General features: G+C 39.2%; 1 protein-coding gene across 6 annotated transcripts in view; it reads left to right on the top strand.

Moving 5' to 3' along the window:
* The window catches only part of GSR (glutathione-disulfide reductase), a 60,444-nt gene extending 48,990 nt beyond the window's left edge, over positions 1-11,454 (top strand). For 3 of the 6 annotated variants that reach the window (XM_081523520.1, XM_081523517.1, XM_081523516.1), the window contains 6 exons: positions 230-316; positions 1,829-1,987; positions 4,804-4,915; positions 7,108-7,239; positions 8,069-8,202; positions 10,508-11,454. In XM_081523520.1, coding sequence (XP_081379646.1) covers positions 230-316; positions 1,829-1,987; positions 4,804-4,915; positions 7,108-7,239; positions 8,069-8,202; positions 10,508-10,657 — 774 coding nt within the window. In that variant the 3' untranslated portion in view covers positions 10,658-11,454. The remainder of the gene's footprint in view (positions 1-229; positions 317-1,828; positions 1,988-4,803; positions 4,916-7,107; positions 7,240-8,068; positions 8,203-10,507) is intronic. The other 3 variants (XM_081523519.1, XM_081523518.1, XM_081523521.1) reach the window with 3 other exon arrangements.
* Positions 11,455-14,832: the final 3,378 nt, after the last annotated feature.

Below are 14,832 nucleotides of genomic sequence, written 5' to 3' on the forward strand. Positions count from 1 at the left end.
GAATGTGTACGTATAACTGACTCACTCTGCTGTATATGTGAAATTAGTACAACATTGTAAATTAACTATATTTTAGTTTTTTTAATGGTTAAAAAAAACTCACAGTGTGGCCATGAATGAAGAAGAAAGAGGGAGATTGCTACTGAAATTTCCTCCCAGGTTTGTAGCGTATCTTTAATCAAGTTTTATTCTTTCCTGCCACCCATCCCTCGGCTGCCTCTATATACAGGTGCTTAGAACTTTTGATTCAATAATCAGTTCCAACTGTACTGAAGAGCTGGAGAATGCTGGCATTGAGGTGCTGAAGTACTCCCAGGTACGACTGATCCCTGGGCGAGCTTACCACCCTTGGTTGTCTATCTGTCCTGCACCCCACTAGTTTCATCAACACAAATTACATCTACCCCAGTCGGTTTATTCCTTTCTAGAGTACTTCCAAGTTTTTTTTTTATCCTAAGAAGCTGTATTTCACATTGATGTTTTAATGAAGTCTAAGGTATAAAAGATTAGGAATCTGGTAATTGAATTTAGTTTAGTTGAAACTAAAACGATAACTTTTGTGCTCCAACTCCTCCTTATCAGGGAGTCCTCATCTCCCTGATGGTCCAGTGGCTAAGACTGCACTCCCAGTAGAGAGAGCCTGGGTTCGATCCCTGGTCGGGGAGCTAGGTCTCACATGCCACAGTAAAGATCGAAGATCCCACGTGCCACAAGTTAAAACCCAAAACAACTAGATAAATATATGATAGATAAAATAATAAATGTTTTTAAAAAACCACAGTCCTCATTAAACATCCTTATATTTCAGGTTCATACTTTTTTCAGGAAATAGTATTATGGAATCTCTTTTGAAAGCATATCATTGAGTTTTGTAGATGAAAACAATGACAAAGTGACTGTATATATATTTTTTTATTTATTTATTTAATTTATTTTTTATTCTCAGGGAATCACCTACTTGTCAGATTTTTTTTCCCTGAGTATGAGCCTTGTAAAAATGATTTCCCTCCACCAAAGCTTTGTCCTTTCAGCATAGGCCATATCATAAGTAAAATAATAAATGTGAAGTTGCTTTGTAAATGCTGAAGTCTGGACTGGTGGTGAAAGTCAACATCAGAATCCCCTTGGAACTCTCACTAAACTTTGTATGTCCTTCACCCTCCTTACCTAATCTTACCCTCTTCCCCGATCCTAAGAGTGTCCTGGGAGAAGCAAGGATTGTGCAGTTTAGAAAATTCTTAATGAAGCTGCTATAGCCCATTTCCTCCCCAACTCCAGTTGCAAATCACTGTGCTTAGATTTGTGATTTAAAATTTTATCACAGCTTTGAAGTACACTTTAAAATACTTTGTTTTTAAGCTGAAGTGTTAGGGTCTTGGCATGAGTTGACATTTCTGGCCACTGGCTGGTTTGGGGTCACCGAGGATACTGTCTTGGCTCCAGAGAGTTATAGTGTGGGTGGCCTTTGGGCAGAAGTAAAGTTGTCAGCATGTAGGACTCATATGTGGGCTTCTCAGGTGACTCAGTGGTAAAGAGTTTGCCTGCCAAGCAGAAGATGCGGGTTCGATCCCTGGGTCGGGAAGATCCCTTAGAGAAGGAAATGGCAACCCACTCCAGTATTCTTGCCTGGAAAATTCCACAGAGGAGCCTGCCGAGCTACAGTCCATGGGGTCTTAAAGAGTCGGACACGACTGGGCACACACAGTGAATTCTGAATCATTTACGGGATTCAGTGGAGAGTTTTTAAATGTTAAGAATTCGAGTTTCCTGTTTATTTGCTTTCCTTCCCATTCCCCACACCCCCGGTTAATAACGTATTTGTCGATAGGTCAGAGAAGTTAAAAACACTTCTTCGGGCCTGGAACTCCGCATGGTCACTTCGATTCCTGGTAGGGAGCCCACCTTCACCACTATCGCAGACGTTGACTGCCTGCTCTGGGCCATTGGGCGGGACCCAAACTCCAGGGGCCTGAACTTAAACAAACTGGTAAGTTGACCAAGTCTGCCTCTGACATTCTTCGCCTCACCCAAGTTTTATTGAGAAATAGTTGGTATATATCACTGTGTAAGTTTAGTGAATACAGCATGATGGTATGATTTACGTATATTGTGAAATAATTAACACAGAAGGGTCAGCTAACATCCATCTTCTCATACAGATACAATAAAAAGGAAGTAGGAAAGAAAAAAGGAAAAATTTTTTCTCTGTCTGTTGAGAACTCGGGATTTACGTACACTCTTCACAGCAGTGTTGTCTATAGTCATCATGTACATTGCATCCCTAATACTTACTTATATTGTAGCCAGAAATTTGTACTTTTTGACCACCCTCCTTGCCTAAAACGTTCTTGAATCAGTTGGTAGTCCTGTGGTTTCCCCTGATCCAGTCCCAGACCCCCCAAAACTTGACTGGGTTCTGTTCGATTCTTTTCATTTCATGTGTCTAATTTGTCATCAAATCCCATTGCTTCTGCCTTTGAAAGTTTTTAAAAAGTTTTTTGTGTTTTATTTTTTTTTTCCATTTCTAGTGTCCTCACTCTAGATCAGGTCGTTGTCTTGCTATTTCCTGACTAGCCTCCTCCTTACCTGTCTCTTTAAAGCCCGATAATTATTCATTACTGTCTGCAGCTCTCATCATGATGGATAGGTGGCTTGTTCGGGACTTTGTGGCACTGAGGGGTGGGTACGCATGTGAAGCTGACCTACCAGTGCCATCATTCTTACTTGTCCTTTTAAATTTTAAAGGATAGTCTGGTACAGTAGCCTGGAGTGTGGGTCCCAGTGTTTGACCCAATTTTGAACCTTATACCAGTTTCATGGCCTTAGGCAAGTCACTTAGCTACTCGTCAAGTTTCAACTGCTTCATAGAAATATGGAAATAAAAATAGTACTTGTCACATTGGATTAGAGAGAAAGTAAATGAGAAAGGGCGTGCAAAGTAACTTGCCTAGATGCTGGCTTATAGTATGAACTCAGCAAATGTTAACCAGCTGCTGCTGATCGTGAGGATAATGACAATTGTTCTGATATGCTATACTCTTCTACTAGTAATAATAGAATATTTTATATATTTGGTGGAGGTTTATACAGGGTGGCAAAGAGTCAGACACGACTGAGTGACTTTCACTATATATTTGATGGACCCTAGAGTAGTGTGTGATAGTTTGGTTTATATTCTAATATTAGTATCTGTTTTAAGTTCCATCCCTTTTTCATTTCACTAAAAGGCATTTTTCATAATTAAAAAGAATAAAGTATCCAGGGACATGTTTTACTTGATTTTAATCTTATTATTCAGTGAAAGTTAGTAAAATTAGTAATCTATTTTTATGTTAATGAAGCTATTCATCCCGCTTTTCACCTTTTAAGAGATGTTGTGCCATCGTACAGACCTAAGCATTGCTAGTCCGTTTTCAACTATATTTGCTGAATTTTTAAAAAATGAGGCAATAATTTTCCCTCAGTTCAGTGTTGATATATTTTTAGACTGCAAATTGAATGATTACTCTGCATAAGTCTTAGCAACATGTCACTAGCCTACTTTAATCTTTAAAAAAAATTTTATTGGCGTAGAGTTGATTTACAATTTTGTATTAGTTTCTGCTGTACAGCAAAGTGAATCAGTTTTACATATACATGTATCCACTCTTTATTTTAGGTTCTTTTCTCATATAGGTCATTACAGTGTATCGAAAAGAGTTTGCTGTGCTATACTAGCCTACTTTATACTTGCCAACAACTGTTTTAGGGGTAAGGATGAGGAGCCCAGGGGCACAGAGATAAGAAATTGTCCACCAGGCTTGTAAACTCTGCAGGAAATAGAGATGTCTGTATTATTTACCACTGTATCCACAGTGACTACATTAATGCCTCCTTAAGAAGTACAAGTATTTGTCGATAAACGGGAGGTCTCATAACTATCAATAGTAAGTGGCAGAGCTGGGACTTGAACCCAGATCTCCATGCTCCAAAAGCTGTACTTTTCACCACTACACTACCTTCTCCCTATGCCTGCTGCCTCTCTGCTTCTCATTTGGGGATATATACACCTGGGATCTGCAAAACCACAAGATAAGCATCATACCTCTTTTTGGAACAAAAATTCAACTTGACGTATAGGCAAAGAAGTTTGGTTAAAGGCAACCTTGATATGTTTTAGAGTAGAATACAAATTTTGCTTGGGTTTTTAAAGATAAAACTGTAGGGACTTCCCTGGTGGTCCAGTGGCTAAGACTCTGTGCTCCCAATGCAGGGGCCCTGGGTTCAATCCCTGGTCAGGGAACTAGATCCCATATGCTTCAACAAGACCTGGTGCAGTCAAATAAATAAATAGTTAATTTAAAAAAAAAAAAAGATAAAACTGTAAACTTCAATGAAATCTGCTTTTGATGACTGCTTCAGGCTATGCCCGTCTGAAGTATGAGTTAGCATGCTTCAGGAGCAGTGCTTCCAAGGGAAAAATTGAAAATCACTGTCTTACATGGACTCCACAGGGATGCCAGTTTCCATGTCTGACAGCTCAGTGATTCCTTTTCAGGCTTGCCTGGCCTGCTGAATCGTACAATGCAAAGTCAAATTCTGTTAAAACTCCTCAAAACTGGATAAAATATTTACCTTTTAAGGTCAACAAAAGATACCCAACTTGCCAACTTGCAAAGATATTTTTCATCCTGTGTTTGAGTCTTGTGGTTTCTTAGAGATTCAGGCTGAAGAGGTGCCTGGAGTGAGGCAGATCCAGACATCTGAGCTGCTGTGTTTTGTAGATGGGCCAAATACTTACCTGACATCCCTTTACAATTTTAGGGGATTCAAACTGATGACAAAGGTCACATCATCGTAGATGAATTCCAGAATACTAACGTAAAAGGTGTCTATGCAGTTGGGGATGTATGTGGGAAAGCTCTTCTTACTCCAGGTAATGTTTCTTCTTTTGGGGGGATAAGGGAGGCTCTGTGTGTTACATAAAACTGTTGAGCTTTCTACAATCCAATCAGCTCAAGCAGAGTTAAAAAGATGAGTGTCTTTGTGATAAAAATGTTTTGAAATGGATGTCGGTTGGGTACTTGACATTTTCTGAATAATTTCCATTTTTACTTGGAGAATGCTTTTCATAGTATTCAGTTTTCTTTAAAAGATTTTAAAAATGCTTAGTGAAGACGGAAACTTTTGTACAGATAATACAGTCACCCTCTGAACAGTGCTGGAAATTAGAATCCGAGTTGTGTTCGTGACTGGAAGGAAGTGGGTTTGGGAAGTAGTGATTTAGAGTGGCTTTCTTATATTTTTATAAGAAAATATATATTTTAATCTTACGTATTTCTTACATACTATTTAGTCTTTTAAAAAATTTTACAGTTTTGTGTTAGTTTCAGGTGTACAGCAAAGTGAATCAGTTATACATATATACGCTCTTTTTCAGATTCTTTTTCCATATAGGTCATTACAGAGTACTGAGAACAGTTCGCCGTGCTTTACAGTAGTTCTTATTCAGTTTAGTTCAGTTGCTCAGTCGTGTCCGACTCTGCGACTCCACGAACTGCAGCACGCCAGGCTTCCCTGTCCATCACCAACTCTTGGAGCTTGCTCAAACTCATGTTCATCAAGTTGGTGATGTCATCCAATCATCTCATCCTCTGTCATCCCCTTCTCTGCCTTCTGTTTTATATATAGTGGTGTGTATATGTTAATCCCAATCTCCCAATTTCCTGCCCGGACTATTTAGTCTTGATACAACTTAAGATTGATCCCCATCCCCTGAATCCCATGCCTCAGCCTACTGTCTGAGTTAACTGCTGTCGTTTCAGGCTCTCTACCCGATTCTGTTGGCAGCATCCATCCATCAGCTTCATTCTGTCCCCTCTGGGGCCTCACCAGCCTTTCCACAATGGCCCAGTTCTTACTCACAATGGAAACTTCCTTGGTCACACACCCAAAGGCTTTCACCTCCTTTAGGAAGCTCTCTCAACAAAAGCAAAACAAGCAAAGTTTCAAAGACTTCATAACATAATTGAACAGCCAAAAGTTTTGTCGAAGTGAAGAAAATTTCTTCGATATCCTACTGATGCCTTACTTTGGAAAAAAACTTTTTGTCAGTTTGAAGTCAGTGAAATTGAAAACCAGTGCTTATATTGAACTCAGGCATTTGTTCTAAAAGACTGTTAGGAATAAAAACAGGCTAAGGAAGGTAAACTTTTTTAACAATTAAGAAGAAATAAAAATAATTTTTAAAAGAAGCTTAAAATATTCCTGTGAAGTAAGTGAAGTGAAGTCGCTCAGTCGTGTCCGACTCTTTGCGACCCCATGGACTATAGCCCACCAGGCTCCTCTATCCATGGAATTTTCTAGGCAAGAGTACTGGAGTGGGCTGCCATTTCCTTCTCCAGGGGATCTTCCTGTGAAGTAGCTGATTGTAAAGTAGAACTGAAGATGCTTGAAATAGATGCTTGAGATAGTTTCCTCCCTAAATATTGTATCAAAAAGCTAATATCCTCATTAAGAGGTAATTGCCACTGGAAGAGAATAGATACATGTATATGTGTGGCTCAATCCCTTTGCTGTCCACCTGAAACTAGCACAACATTGTTAATCAGCTGTTGTGTGTGCTTAGTTGCTCAGTTGTGTCCGACTCTTTGCAACCCCTGCCAGACTCCTCTGTCCATGGAATTCTCCAGGCAAGAATACTGAAGGCATTCCCTTCTCCAGGGGATCTTTCCAACCCAGGGATCGAAATCAGGTCTCCTGCATTACAGGTGGATTCTTTACCATCTGAGCCACCATGGAAGCCCTTAATAAGCTATATTCCAATATAAAATAAAAAGTTTAATTTAAAAAAATGGGTAACTGCCAGATGTTTGCAAGCTTGCAAATGTGTTTCTTGGATGTGGGGGGATCGTAATGGAATGTGTAGAATTCATATAAGCAAATTGTTTTGGATTGTTAACTAAGGCATTGATAGGTCTTTATTATATTGAAATGGATATTGTAATGAGCATTGATGAAAAACTTACAACTTGTGTGTTAAGCCAGATGAATAAATGATTAGTAGAACAATTCTGCTATGTTAAAGTGAACAATAAGCTAGACACTGATTTTAAAATATCTTTGTAGTTGCGATTGCTGCTGGCCGAAAACTTGCCCATAGACTTTTTGAGTGTAAAGAAGATTCCAAATTAGACTATGACAACATCCCCACAGTGGTCTTCAGCCACCCCCCTATTGGGACAGTGGGACTCACAGAAGGTAGGTGGTTAAAAACGAAGGTCATTTACAGTCTCTTCCCCTCCACTGCTAACTTTAGCTAGGTGTCTATCAGCTGACTAAATCTATCTCAGCCCCCCAAATTATATTTCTTTTTATTGGGTTGACTAAAAAGTTCATTCGAGTTTTTCCATAAGATGTTACAGAAACACCTGAATGAACTTTTGGGCCAGCCCAGTAGTTGGCTTCTTATCACATCTCTGGTTTCTTCCCCAACTGTTACTAATTTGAAAGTGTAATACCTTTTCCCCACTCCATTTTATCTGTCTGACTTTTTAAAGCTTTTTAGTTTGAACTAATTTCAAATTTGAAGAAGAATTGCAAAAACACCAGAGAACTCCTGTCTGCCGATTACATTTTTGCTTTATCCTTTTCTCACTATTTGCAGACACATACTTCAGTATCTGTTTCCTAAGAACAAAGCCATTGCCTTACAGAAGCATAGTTTTAAATGAGAATGTTTAAATACATGCAATATTATCTAAACTTTAGACCTTATTCAAATTTCCCCAATTACCTCAAATAATTTTATATTTAACACTTTCCCCCAAGTCCCAGATTTATTCTAGGATAGTACACTATATTTAGTTTTGATACCTCTTTGGTCTCCTTTAGCCAAGAGACAGAATTCCTTAGCCTGTCCATTGTCTTTCATGATATTGACATTTATGTTGTAGAATGTCCTTCCTTGTCGTTTCGAGTAATTTTCCCTCATGATTTGATTCAGGTTATGTATCTCTGGCCATCTCTCTGACTGCTCAGTGGAATTGTTTCAGTATCTGATAGGTGCTTTTCCCGCCCTGCCTTATAGATGAAGCCATTTATAAATATGGAAAAGAAAATGTGAAGACTTATTCTACCACCTTTACCCCAATGTATCATGCAGTTACCAAAAGGAAAACAAAATGTGTGATGAAAATGGTTTGTGCCAACAAAGAGGAAAAGGTATGGGTCAAGTCCAGTAAGCTGAAGAGTGTCTTCAAGATTAGCAGGGGTGGGGGGTGTTTTCATGAGGTGGGAAGGGAAGAGACCTAGTAGTGAAGCTTTTTCTGGTTCAGCCAGCACAGTTGCTCTTTTATCTGTCTCTCTATATTGGAGTTATTCATAATATTTCACATAGAAAGAAGGTTCCACTGCTTTGAAAATGTAAGGTGGAGAGGAATTCCCTAGCAGTCCGATAGTTAGGACTTGGTGCTTTCACTGTTGGAGTCTGCAGTCAGTTCCTGGTTGCAGAACTAAGATCCCACAAGCTACAGGGTTTGGCCCAAAAAGGAAAACATAAGGGTAAAAGGACATCATTGACCAATAGGCCAGAACAGATAGGCAACTCAGAAATATTGGTAAGTGCAAGAATTTAATGTAAGAAGTTTAGATTTAGCATAACCAATCAGTGGGGAAGAAGTTTATTTAGTAAAATGTTCTGAGATAATCAATTATCTTCTGTGGCTTAACGTTTTGAGGAACTGCCAAACTGTTTTCCAAAGTGATTGTACCATTTTATGTTCCCTTTAGCAACATATGAGGATTGCAGATCCTCTTTGCCTTCACCAATACTTGTTATTGTGTTTTTTTTAATTGTAGCCATCCTAGTGGATGTGACGTGGTATTTCATTGTGATTTTGGTTTGAAATTTAGCAGGTTTTTTTTTTTTTTTTAATAATTTTAAAAATGGATTTTGTTTTGATATTAGGTCAGCTGATAGGGCTTTTCCATAAATTGAATTAAATATTAAGGTGGAACTTAGCAATATGCCTTGGGAACATGGCTCTGTGAGAAATGATACCTGAAGATTCAGATGTAGTTTCCAACTTTTCTTATTAAAGAGGACATAGTTTGTATCGGAATCAGTGGCCCTTACACTAAAAGCCATGAGACAGGCCCTGGCTTATAAAAATCAATGTCACTGACAGTTAACAGAAGCAGAGAATCAGTATGAAGAGAAGTAAGTAGTTTGGCAGCAAAATAAAAGTTGGTGTTTCTTGCCCTGAATGTTCTCAGTAGCCTGAGATGTCCAGTTATTGAAACAGTGAGGTCCTTACTTACCTCTTCATACCTGTTATTTCTTTATACCATTTATCATTCATTCATCTGGTAAACATTACCTGACAGTCAACTAAAGGCTAGGAACTGGGATATGAACAGAAATAGCATAAGACTCATGCCATCACCAGAAGCTGTTTGTGAATTCAGTTTAGATCACAGTATCTAAAAATTTAGCCATGTTGAATATATACAGTATATGATTTGGGATTTCTTTGTCTTATATTGAGATATACTTTTTTTCAGCTGTTAAAAAAAATATGTATATATAACGTAAAATTTGCATCTTAACCATCTTTAAGTGTACTGTTCAGTTATATTTAGTATATTCCTGATTTGTTTTGAAGCACAATATTTTTGTGGTGAAACTTTATATTCTCTAACTTTGTACTTCAGCGGACTACTTACCCTAAAAATATTTGCTAGAGATGAACATTAACTAGTTTTTAAATATATTTAGATGAACATTAACTAGTTTTTAAATATATTTAGAAACCTCATTGGAAAGTGTGATTTGAAACAAATGCCTCTCGATGGTCATCTGTGCAGTCAGCCAGCACGTGTGGGTTGAGTGCCTCTAAGAGCTATCTCTGTGCTAGGCCAGATGGATAGAGTGGAAAGCAAAAGTGGACAGGGTCCCCTCCATCTAGAGATTAATGTCTGTTGGGAAAGACAGACTGTAATTGTCCAGTCCCCAAGTAGTACAACTTTGCAGTTGTGGTAGAACCATGATGGAGTAATACTGGGTCTGAGTGCTCACATGATGGATGGTTTAACTTGGTCAGAAAGACAGGTGTAGCCATCTGAAGAATGAAGGGACTTTAACACTTGAGAGGGGAGGAAAGAGTGTCCAGACAGGGAACAGCCTGTGTTCTGTCAGGAGAGAGCGTGGTGAATACTCAGGCTGGGAGGAAAGCTGGTGAGGCTGGAAAGCGGAGAGCCTTTGGGAGAGCTGAGTGAGGTGGGCAGTGGAGGGATGTTGGGGCAGAATTATGCAGGGCCATGTAGGGTGTTTTATGCTATATTAGGATTAGAGATGTAAGGTTTTTTTAGAGGTTTTTAAATACCAGGTATTTCCCATGACTAATAAAAATATCATTAGTGTACAAATGTGTGTGTGCATGTGCACACACGCCTAGAAGAAGATTTATCACAAGGAATTGGCTCATGCAATTGTGGAGGTACAAAAATTTTTTCTTTTCTTTTGCAGGTGGTTGGAATCCATATGCAGGGAATTGGATGTGATGAAATGCTGCAGGGTTTTGCAGTCGCAGTGAAAATGGGAGCAACAAAATCTGACTTTGACAACACGGTTGCTATTCATCCTACCTCTTCAGAAGAACTGGTCACACTTCGTTGAGAACCCAGAGACTTGTATGGCTGGCAGCTGGACCAGTAGACCTTCAGAAAGGAACCAAATCATCACGTTTACTTACTGTTCCCATTTTACGTATTTCTTTATCGTAATCAGAATCTTCCAAGTGTGGAAATTTTCAGTCAGCTTATTCATGTAATTAGAAATTTGTCTTGTTATTCAGGATTGATTTTTCACTTGGTCACATCTCTCAGTAATTACTATTTGTTTTATTAATAGCTCTGGGCTGGCTGGTTTTTTGTGTTTTGTTTTAGCCTCATCCCAAGTATAAAACTATATGAAGTACAGTTAAATGAATGTACCTGAATGAATATTGCTTGCTGATTTTTATAGAGGAAGATGACAGCTGCTCTTCACATTTAAAGAATGCAAGTACAGAGTCATTTTGTTTTTTATGAAGCCAGTACTGTGCTCTGCATGTTGCAAAGCTGTTTCAAGGATGTGAGTTTTCTCTAAAAATATATAACTTAAGAGGCATGCCTCCTGTATTTTATTCTTTCTTTTGTTCTAAATGATTTTAAATGATTCCTGTTAGCTTTTAATACATGAAGTTCATCAAATTTGGGAAAGATTTGAGGAGGCTGGTTGCATGAGGGACATTTGAGAAGTGAAACTGGCTTTCAAAAGGAGAGGGACTCAAATACTTCAAAAGTCCTTTCCTCTGCTAAGAGCTCATAGTTCAGTGAATGGTTGCAATTTTTGTATGTGTTCTTGTCATTTGATTTTTTTGAAAACTATTTCCAAAAATCTGAAAATAAAATCAGTCTTTTCTTCTTATAAAATTTGTTATGAGTTAATGGGTAACAGTTCATTTTCAAGAATATTTCAAATTGAAGGGTCAGATGGCCGAAGTAAGCTATGTTAAGTAGGCTTAAGGCCTTATGGAGAAGAAAAAGAGATTTTGATTTTATAAGACCAGAGGCATAATAGAAACATTTAGTGAATATAATGGTTGAGAAATCCTAAGTTTTTAGTATTTTATTTCCATTAGCCTTTAGCAGCTAGGTTAGGTAAGCTGCTTAAATTTTTCCATAGCTTTCAATCGTGACTTAGGACTACTGACTTCTGTCATTAAGCTTTTACTGAATGTCTTTCTGGTTAGCCATGGCCAGGTTGCCCCTGCACTGACGGATTAAGTAGGTCCAATCTCAACAAAAGAAAACTCACTAGTAACCAGGTTATATATCTGTCATGTCGAGAAAACACGGTCTAAAAACCTGGATGTGAACTGACATAATCACTGCCTCCACCAGCCAAAAGGTTGTGGCCTGCAGTCCTGGGCTCTGCTGACCTAGTGGGTTTCCTTTTATCTCAGGAGCCCTGTACACTGCCTTTTTTCTGGTTCCAGAGTAAACCAACCTGGAAATAACCTTTTCCAAGTGTTAGTCTTCTTTCTCATTAGTCCTCAGCTCAGTCCAGCCTGCAAGCTGATCACCTAAGTTGCTAGTGAAGGCTCAGATACATGAGGCAGCGCAGTGCAGGGGCTCAGTAGGGAGGAAAGCTATAGTACTTGGTTTCTTCAAGTAACCATATAATCTAGCATAAGAGGGAGAATTCTACACAAATAACTGGGATTCAAAGCAGCATGTTAAGCATAGAGTGACTGTATAATTTATTGACTAGAATGGGACACTTTGGGAAGTGGGAGGGGCACTCTTAATTAATTGGGACAGTAGACACAAATTTGTACTGTATGGGAAAAAGGGACATTGGCATCCTAGTGAGGCTTTGGAGAGGTAGAAGGATACAAGTTCAGAGGAAGCAGAAACCAGCAGTTTGCTGGGAAAACTAAGAAAGAGGTATGTAGGATTTGGAATTGGGGATTGTGGAGGAGGTCAGAGGATGTGGGAGGTACAGTGGGGCAGAGATGGCCATGTATATGTGGGAAATTATCGATAAAGTTCAACTTGGCTGGAGCTGAAAAGCACGTGTTCGCTGAATGTTCTTTCCCACTTGTTAACCTGATGATCTGGTAATGTACTGATACATAACGAACTGCCTGAAAACAAGGGCTTAACCTAGCAATCATTTTATTATACTTCACAATTTTGTGGGTCAGGAATTGGAGCAGGACTGAGCTTGCAAGGATGACTCTCCTGTTGATGTTGATAAAAATCAATTGGTGGTGTTCACATGGCAGATGGGCTGGTTTAGTGAGTCTCAAACAGTCGTCTGTGTGTTAGACATTTGGACAGGGATGACTGACTGAAAGGCTGGGCTCAGCTGGGGCTGTCAACCAAACCGCCCACGTGTGGCCTCTCTGGCATGGCCATCTCCGAGTTGGTAGACTTAGATGGAAGCTCAGTGCTCCCAGAGATTGTTCCAGGATTCCCAGACAGCCCTATGCAAGCCCTATGACCTAACCTTGGAAGTTCTAGAATGTCACTAATGCTATGTGTTATCAGTTAAGCAAGTCACAGAGGATTTAAGAGGGAGTGAATTGGACTTCAACCGTCACTGGGAAGAGTGGTAAATTTGTGGCCATCTGTAATCACACACACTGATGGCAATCTCATTTTACACAATGCTTGACTAACACCACCTTTGTGAAGACTTGTCTTTCCCATATGTATTCCCATAATTCCTTGTCACATTAGGTGGTCTACACTATGTGTTCACCTTTTTTATGTCACTTTCTACTTAGTGTCAATCATTTTCTGTATTCTTTTTTTCAGTTTTGTAATATTCGTGGTATATTATACAGCAAATTTGGCTGCACGAGGACAAAGGTATGTGACTGTGTGATTTTTGAGACTAAGATCTTATTTAAAAAGAGCCCTATAACCCTAACCGTAACATTTTAATCTTTAACTTTTTTGTGAAAAATGGGTAGGCAGGATTTTCAGGCCTTCAAACTTTTCATGAATTTTTGCGTGAATCTGACCTCCAGGGAAACAGGTAGATACAGAAAATGATTTCCATTGTGCTCTACTCAGAGAAATGCTCTTTTTTTGCCATTACCATTGATACAATAATTTAGCATGTTGACTCATCAATAAAGATCAGAGTCAACATTTTAAGGGTAAGAATGATTGTATAGTCATTTCTAGGTTTTATATAGTGTACTTTAAGTGCTATTTAATGTCTTAAGAGAAGTTTCAAAAAATGCTAGATGGTAGGTAGCACTGGCATTAAATCTAGATTTTACGTAAAAATTTTATGCAAACAATTACCCTTAAGTAGTATAAGCAAATATTTGTCCATTTTGCATGTTCAACCTCTAGACTCCATACATTTAAGGAATCCCAACCTTATAAGCCTCAGAGACAAAGCCCAACTCCCCACTTACAACCTGGAAATGCTAGGTGCATGACTTCCCAGGCTCCCTTGCAGCTAAAGAGGAGGCACTGACAGACTTGGCCAATCAGACGCACCCATTCCTGACCATTCAAGAAACTAGTGATGCAAAGAAACAGGGATAGGAGGATCCATCCTAGTGGCAGGTGATGGCAGTTGTGGCAGTAAAATCAAGGGGCAACCTGGCTGCAGTCCTGGCGCCTGCCTTGTTGGTTTCTAGCTATCGTGATTAGAACACCATGACACTAATGCTGACCTCACTGGCCCATTTCAGAGTCAAGGTTTTGGCCACTGTGACTCTGGCTGCCTAACTTCTAAATATGGATCACCAGTCCTCCCAAGATTTTGTGAGCTACCCTACATAGGATACCATTCCTTTTACTCAAATTAGTCCATGGTTATCTAAAAGTTACACTGACCCTGTCTTATTTTCCTTAAACCATCTTGAATTTCAAGAAAGCTTGTCTATCTAATAGAGCACTTGCTGTACTGCCATTAAATGTTTTTCCATGTATCTGTTCTTTGCTCCTTTCAAAGTCAGGGAGCACACCCTACACATTTTTGTCCCTTGTGTTCCTCCTGGTCACTGCAGCGTCCTGTGCTGTTGAGTGACTGGGAGCAGTGGAAGATGACAGTAGAAAATTAGGTTGTGCTGTTTGAAGAGAACCTTGATAAATGGTTGAGAAGATGAGCAACAAAGAATCATTGAAGATCGTCAGAGGAGGAAATGTCACCAAAGTGGGGTTAGAAGATGAAGGTGGAAATAGCAAAAAAGTAGAGAGCAGGATGGAGATCAGCAATGAGGCTGAGACTGTCTTTGTGTGAGTCCATAAAGGGCCCGGACTAGGGTGGTGGCAGTGGGA

This window comes from Giraffa tippelskirchi, chromosome 8, assembly GCF_054371585.1.
Source record: "Giraffa tippelskirchi isolate mGirTip1 chromosome 8, T2T-mGirTip1v1.2.pri, whole genome shotgun sequence".
Taxonomy (NCBI): Eukaryota; Metazoa; Chordata; class Mammalia; order Artiodactyla; family Giraffidae; genus Giraffa; species Giraffa tippelskirchi.